We start from the raw sequence: 8326 nt of genomic DNA on the forward strand, positions 1-8326 counted from the left end.
TAAAATTTTCCATTCTCTGCTCAAGCCAGTGTTGAGCTGGTTTCTGACCCTTAGAACCTGGGGAGCTTTGAATTGCAGCCCCGCCTACCTCTGGAGCGTGCGCTTCAGGTCCTTCAGTCTCGTCTTATGCTTGCGGATGGAGCTGCTACACAAAGTCTGGAGCGCAGTCAGCTCCTCCAGCTTCTGCCTGTAGATCCTGTGAGTTTCCTGAGGGATGGAGCAGCCCGGGCAGGGCGTAGGAGAGAACACAAACAGGTCATTTGTCATAGTTTGTTTGTGTCAGGGGACATGATTGCAGAGCTCACAATTTGACAGCTAGGACGATACAAGTACGACTATCAAATCTGTGGCTTAGAAAAGTGGGTCTGGAATCGGGGAAGGCGGCACAGCACAGCCCTTGTGTAATAAGGAATTACTGTTTTCTTTCTTACCCAAGTCCCTTCCTTCCTAATGGTAACAGCAACTAGGTCTGACTTTGAAGGGCCACTTCTTGTCAATTCTTCGTCCAGATGGTTCCAGTAGAGCTGGCAATCCCCAGGCCAAGAGTGGTCATGCGATCTAGGCCTAACCAATCAGTATCTTCCAATCCCTTGGCAACTGACTGGTTCAGACATGGACACAAGGCTTAAATGGGCCAATGAGAGTAAGTCCTGGGACCCTGCTGGAAGAACTGGTGTAGAGATGCCCTCTTTCTCCTGAGTTTGCTCATCTGATAGCATGTACACATGGGCTTGCTGGGTGGGGAGGGCCTGTCTACGCATAAAGCCAAACAGGAAAACAGACCTGAGACATGGTGAGAGACAGAGTTCTCAGAGCCTCATTTCAGCCCTTGGATCTAACCAGGTCTGAGTGTCATGCTATTCAATACTCTTGGTTATATGAATTCATAAATTCCTTTTCAGTGAGGCCGGTCTGAGTTAGGTTTCTGATCCTGGCAATGAAGAGAGTTCTTACCACATCAGCTAAGGAAAGGTCATACCCCCCTTTCCCTTACAGCCAACCCTGCCTACCCCTGGCACAGTCGCTCCAATGAACTCAATACCTCATTCCTGGAAATAACCAGTCAGGGCCACAAGAAATACAAGAGACTTTGCCCCAAAACTGGGAGAAAGGAACACAGTAACTTCTCGGCATTGCTGCCCCAACAATGCACCTCCCCCAGATAATGCCACGTGCCGGGAAACAAGCCCTTGCCTCTGATCTGATCGTCTAAGACAAATACTAACCATTTGGAGAAACCAGTGTGAGGGACGGGAGCCATGAAATTAAATACAGTAATCCAATGAACACATGTAAGTGGCTGGAGGAGAACTGCATTTGGGAGAGGGAGAGGAAAAGGAGATGGTCCAACAGTGAGGCCAGAGCCTAAATTCCCATTCATGCCGGCCAAGCAAGGTCCCTAAATATGCAGGGAAAGCCAGAAGGTAAGGGAGAAGTGAAGAAAATGAAGTGAGTAGATAGCAATTAGGGGCAACACTGAAGCACGCGGTGAGCAAGTCTCCTTTGACTCCCAGACGGGAGGGCTCAGTCCCTCGGATTCAAACAGTATCATACAGTTGCTCCTTGCTGGCCCCCCAGAGAGGAAAATCTTATCTCTATTTCATTTAACTTTGTATCTTTCAATAATTTCACACTTGCAGAAGAATTCTAAAGAAGAGTAGAAAGAACTCCCCTCTACCCTTCACCCAGATTCACCAACTGTTAGCATTACACCGTCTTTCCTTATTTGCTTTCCGCACCACCACCACCACCACCACCACCCTCGTGTGTGTGTGTGTGTGTGTGTGTGTGTGTGTGTGTGTGTGTGTGTTCTTTTTCGATTATCAGGCAATAGGAATTTATAGCCCACGGGCCAAATCCAGCCAAATCCAGATTTTTGTGCGGGCAGTAAGTTAATGGTTTTTCCTTGGTTGAAACAAATCAGAAGAATAGTTCGTGACATGAAAGTATACGAAATGTGAAATTTCAGTAGCCGTAATAGAGCCCAGCCACACCCGTTCATTTGCATATTGTCTGGGGCCTCTCTGGAAACTACAACAGCAGAGTGAGTAGTTATGACAAAGACCATATGGCCTGCAGAGCCTAGAGTCCTCACTATTTGGCTTTTGTGCCAAAAAAAAAGTCTGCCTCCTCCTTTTCTAAACCATTTGGGAGTTAGCTATAGATAGACAACATGCTTCTTTACTCCGCAATCCTTCATTGTGCATTTCCTAAGAATGATGACATTCTCTTACATCCACAGTACAATCATCAAATACAGACAATGCAACCTTGATCCCACACAATGCCATGACCTCACATCTTGCTAACTGTTCATTGATGGCAATGTCCCCCCAGATCCCGGACCCGACTCAGTCTCCTGCCTTGTCCTACTGCTTGCATCATTAGCCTCCTTTAGTCTAGCACAGCTCCTCAACCTTTCTCTGTCTTTCGTGACATCCACGTTTTTTAAGGAATTGAGTCTAGAACTGGGGCGTGTCCCTCCGCCTGCGTTGGTCTGTTGTTTCTTCATGGTTGGACCTGGGTTATGCTGTTGGAGCAAGAATGCCACTAAAGTGACACTGTGTCCTCAGCGTCTCCCATCCGGAGGGACACAGTGTCCGTGATGTTAATGCTAACTGCTTAGAGGAGGCGGTGCCACCTGCTTTCCCCGTTGCACAGCGACCAGCTTTCTATCTGTAGTTAATAATAAGCGATCTGTAGAGAGACGACAGGCTGTTTTAATCACTTTTGAATTCTTCAGTCCCAAAACAGCCATCCACTTACAACCAATATCTACTGCAGTCTAGTCAGGGGGTCTCCATGGGGAAGACGGGGGCAGAGACCCCCTGACTACGGTCCTCAAGAAGGTGGGGCCGTTGGACTGAGTGTCCGGGCAACACCAGCTGCGGCTCCTGGAAGATAGGAGCCATGGGACCTCCTTGGCACTCTTTGGGGTTGGGTGCCACCACGGGGAGATAAGACCAAGACTGCAACATCAGCAGCCAGATGCTTACCAGGCCCTCTTCAGCTTGAATTAATATTTAATTTCAAAGTAAAATGGGAAGACGTTATCCTTATAAAACATTAAAACACAACAGTTATGGCTGGAGTCAGCTTTGAATACATCCCTGTCCTTCTCCCCCATCCCCAGAAGTAACCACAGTTGCCAGTTGCTTCTAGACCTTTTCCTATGTATTCTTCCAGACTGTTCTATGTATCTACCTATTTCTATATTTTATATAGACCTATTTCTATATATACACATAAATATATAGACATATATGTGAAAAACACACTTGCAAACACTAATTGTCCCTAATATTTATTCTCCTTTGCTACGTTTTAGCAACAGGACCCCACAGACTTATAGGTAGACATGTGGCCTACAGACTACATTTCTCAGTCTTCCTTGCAGCTAGAGGTAGCAGTCTGACTAAGAGGGAGGTGGACAGAAGTGATGTGTAGTAGTTCTGAATTACATTTTTATAAGGGACTGCTTGGCCTCCACTCTCCCTTCCCCTGGTTGGCATATGGCAGCTACGGGTCCCGTTACATTGAAACCAGAGATGAAAGCTACATGATACAAACAGCAAAGCCCACTGTGCCTTCCCTCACCAAACCAACAAGGATCCCACGTGACCTCATATGGCGGAGCTTCCAACCTGTAATGGTTTAAAAACTTGATCGCCCATCCTTCAGCAATCCTCACATCGAGAGGTGGGGGTCTCTGTTCTCTCCCCTTAAATATACGTAGGCTTGTGGCTGGTTTGACCACATAGCTAGATAGAAAGATAGATGATAGATACATAGATAGAGCAAAAGTGACACTATACTTTCTGAGAACATGTCGTAGAAAGACATATGCTTTGGCCTTACGTACGGAAACACTCACACTTAGAGCAAAAAGTTCAACTACCCTGAGGCTACCATGCTGTACAGAAACCCTAATCACATGGAGAAGGCACAGGTAGACATTCTGATAAACAGTCCTCACCGGAATGACAAACCTTCTTGTCATTCCAGCTCAGGCACAGAGGCACAGGAACCTCCAGATGACTCCAGCCCCCGCCACGGGAGTTACTGCCAGCTATTCAAGTCTTCCCAGCCACGGGCTCTTGGCATCACAGAGCACAGTCAAGTTATCCAGACTATGCCCTGTCTAAATTCCTGACCCACAGGATCCATGAGCAAAAAAGGAGTGATTGCCGTTTTATGCAGTGACAGGTAACTGGAATACCACTCACCCTGGACCACACCTCCCTCTGCACTGTTCTGAGAGAAAGAAAGGCGATACCTCATTTCAGCCTTTTCTTATTTGGGGAATCTCTCTCTGTTATAACAGCACAGCTTATACCCTAAAGCACATACTTTTTTAAAACATATATATATTTCTTTATTGATTTCAGAGAGGGAGAGAGAGAGAGAAACATCCATGATGAGAGAGAATCAGTGACGGCTGCCTCCTGCACGCCCCATCACACTGGGGATCGAGTCCACAACCCAGGCATGTGCCCTTGGCCAGAATCGAACCTGGGACCCTTCAGTCCACAGGCCGAATGCTCTATCCACTGAGCCAAACTGGCTAGGTCAAGCATATACTTTTGATTTTGAAAATTATATAACAGTATCAGAACATACATCAAGAACATACTTTTGATTTTGAAAACTATATAACAGTATCAGAACATACATATGATTCCACAACTTTCTTTCCTTACTCAATAATATGCCTTGAAAATCTACCCATGTAAGAATACATTTACTTCATTTTTCTTTTCTTTAGTGCTGTGCAGTTTTTCATGCTGTGGACACGCTGCAGTTTAGTTAAGCCATTCCTCTATTACTGGATATTTAGGTTGTTTCCAGTCTCTGACTATACCTAACAATGCACCATTGCACTGCCTCCCTGGGCACACAGGCTAGTATCTCTCTGGGGAAGATTCTTTCTGGGGAAAGAAATGGAATTGCTGAGTCAGAGGGTACAGGCTTGTTTTCAGTTTTAATAGATCTTAGCAAACCGCCCACAGAGTGGCTGTACCAATTTACAGTCCCACCCACAGCATATGACAGTTGTTCACATCTTACCAACTCTCAATGCTATCAACATTTACTTTTTTTAAAATATATTTTATTGATTTTTTTACAGAGAGGAAGGGAGAGGAATAGAGAGCTAGAAACATCAATGAGAGAGAAACATCGATCAGCTGCCTCCTGCACACTCCCCACTGGATATGTGCCCGCAACCAAGGTACATGCCCTTGACTGGAATCGAACCTGGGACCCTTGAGTCTGCAGGATGATGCTCTACCCACTGAGCTAAACCAGTCATGGCAACATTTACTTTTTAAAATTAAACATGTTTTTATTGAATTGAGAGAGACAGGAAGGGAAAGGGAGAGAGAAAAAAAACACTGATGAGAGAGAAAAACATCATTCAGCTTCCTCCTGCAGGCCCCGTACTGGGGATTGAGCCTGAAACCTGGGCATGTGCTGTGACGGGGAATCGAACCGATGACCTCTGGGTGCACTGGACATGGCTCAACCAAATATGCCACATTGGCCAGGACACAACAGCTGTCTCTTGATGCACTGTCCATGGGTGCTTCTGGCACGTGGGGGCAATACAATTCCTGCCTTCCCTTGGAGTCCCTAGCTACCCTCGCACGTGATGGTATCTCCAACGGGCCCTGGATTGGACCTGTGCTTTGGGATGCTTTTTCCAGGGGCAGATGAACCGCACTGAGGCAATCCAATCCTGGCCTGTGGCCTCAAATGGAACTAGTTGCCAGAAGAGACCTTCTGTTGTGTTTGCCAACTGGGCAGCTAGTCCCCCTTCTGGTTAATGTCCCCATAGTTTCTTGGAGACTCATTTCTGAGTTTCTTTGGAGACTCAGTCCATGAGATCTGCTTAGGTTTGGGGTTGACCCTGCCCCCGGGCTCCAGAGAATATAATGTAGGCCTCGCATGTCAGATCATCAGCCTCCCAATCCAGCTGGTTGACTCGGGGAGGGGTATTTAGAACCAATGAAACTCAGTCGTGGGGCTTTTATCAGAACTGCTGAAAAAAAGAGACTCATTTTTTACTAGTTTTGAAGGCAGTAGGATGTAAGCCCAAAGTTAATGGGGTTGTCCGGCTGAGAATGAACCCAACAGAGAGGAAAACAGGATAGAAAGGTAGATAGATAAAGGCTGAGTCCTGATGATTTTACTTGATCCCCTGGATCGGACTGTACCTGAAGGCAGCTCATCTTTGACTTTCCAATTATATAAATAAACATCTCCTGTTTTGTTCTGTGTGGCTTTGCCAATTGGTTTGAGTGTCTTCATTTCAGAGGCAAGTGTGACAATCTAGATTAAGATGACAAAGAACCCAGCTTTCCCTCTGGGCAAAGTTACTCTCACAAGGTAAGAGGAGTAGCCACAAATCTTGGACTCATTATTACCAAGCTCTTGCCCAGGACACTGTCATCTTAAAGATGCCAAAAGCAAGGACTTGGAGCCTGGCTGGATGAATCCTTCATTAAGCCAGTAACTAGTCACCCCAAAAATGCAGACCACTGAACAATATATTGGGTAGTCTTCTACCAAACTAAGAGCCTAAACTACTATTTTTTCAACAACTTTATTGAGGTGTAATTTATATACCATAAAATTCACTCATTTTAAGTGCACAATTCAGTGATTGTTATACATTTACCAAGTTGTGCAACCATTACCACATCCGGTTTTTATTTTTTATTGATTTCCAAGAGGAAGGGAGAACGAGAGATAAAAAACATCACTGATGAGAGAGAATTATTGATCGGCTGCCTCCTGCACACCCGCAATCTGGGCAGTGCCCTGACCGAGAATCAAACCGTGACCCCCTGGTTCTTAGGTCGATGCTCAACTGCTGAGCCATGCCCACCAGACACCACATCCAGTTTTAGAACATTTCATCATCCAATAAGATCCTAGGATCTATCAGCACTCTCTCTCTCCACTCTCCCCTCCCACCAGTTCCTAGCAACTTCTAACCTGCCTTCTATCCCTATAGAGCTGTGTTTTCTGGATATTTCATATAAATGGAATCCTACAACATATGGTTTTTGTGTCTGGCTTCTTTTAGTTAGCATAACTTTTTTAAAAAAATATATTTTATTGATTTTTTTACAGAGAGGAAGGGAGAGAGACAGAGAGCCAGAAACATCAATGAGAGAGAAACACTGATCAGCTGCTCCCTGCACATCCCCCACTGGGGAATTGCGCGCAACCCAGGTACATGCCCTTGACGGGAATCTAACCTGGGACCTTTCAGTCCGCAGGCCGACGCTCTATCCACTGAGCCAACCAACGCTCCATCCACTGAGCCAAACCGGTTCGGCTCGCATAACTTTTTGAGGTCTATTTACATTGTAGCATGTGCTACTCAGCAATACAGATTTTGTATAGATTGACCACATTTTGTTTCCCTAGTCACCAATTCCTGGACATTGGGTTATTTCCACTTTTTTTTGGGCCTCTGATGAATAATGTCGCCATGAGTATTACATACAAGTGTTTGTGTTGACATATATTTTCATTTCTCTTGGGTAGATACCTAGGAATGGAATTGCTGGGTCACATGGTAAATGTATGCTTCACGTTTAAAGAACACGCCCAACTGCCACACCACTACTTACTCTTATTTCTAAACTTGGCAGCAGTGGATTGGAAGATGGGAGACACACACCAAAAACGAGGAGTCAGTTCTCTGCACACGGCGCAGGGAACTCCAGCTTATTAACTGTGTGACTGACTCTCACATCAAGTCACTGCCCCTAAAAATAGCCCAGAGGGCTGGGGCACCAGAGCGGACCAGCAGCTGTGGAAGAAGGTGGAGCGGTGCTGCAGCACAAAGCAGGTCCCAACCCCCCACACCACCACCACCACCACCACCACCAAGTGTCTAGTTCAAGACCAATCCAAGAAAAGAAACATGCTAGATAGAATATGTGCTGACAAAACGTTGGGGGAGAACAGAGGAAAGTATAAGGCAAACGTTGCCAGTAAGAATCAAATGCTAAGACACTTATTTCTCCAAGAGAGAAAATACAACCACGGCACACTACTCAGTTCTGCTGTAAATGATATTTGCATGGTCATAATCACATCAGATGGCTGACACTGAGCCTAGAGAGATGTTCTCCTTTGCACGTCTTTTGGTACTGATGGATTACCTTCCAGTTTCCTGCTCGTTTTATGAAATATTTCAGGCACATAAAAAAGGACAGAAAAATCATAGGCTAGAAAATAAACACATTAGCACTCATATTCTCACTCTCATTGTAAGAAATCATAGTGCACATAAGGTTGAAAGCCCTTG

General features: G+C 45.5%; 1 protein-coding gene across 1 annotated transcript in view; it reads right to left on the reverse strand.

Moving 5' to 3' along the window:
- The window catches only part of TMEM120B (transmembrane protein 120B), a 45065-nt gene that overhangs the window by 28211 nt on the left and 8528 nt on the right, over positions 1-8326 (reverse strand). The window contains exon 2 of the mRNA XM_006768898.1: positions 89-207. Coding sequence (XP_006768961.1) covers positions 89-207 — 119 coding nt within the window. The remainder of the gene's footprint in view (positions 1-88; positions 208-8326) is intronic.

The sequence above is a fragment of the Myotis davidii genome, unplaced genomic scaffold (assembly GCF_000327345.1).
Source record: "Myotis davidii unplaced genomic scaffold, ASM32734v1 scaffold223, whole genome shotgun sequence".
In the NCBI taxonomy this organism is placed as follows: Eukaryota; Metazoa; Chordata; class Mammalia; order Chiroptera; family Vespertilionidae; genus Myotis; species Myotis davidii.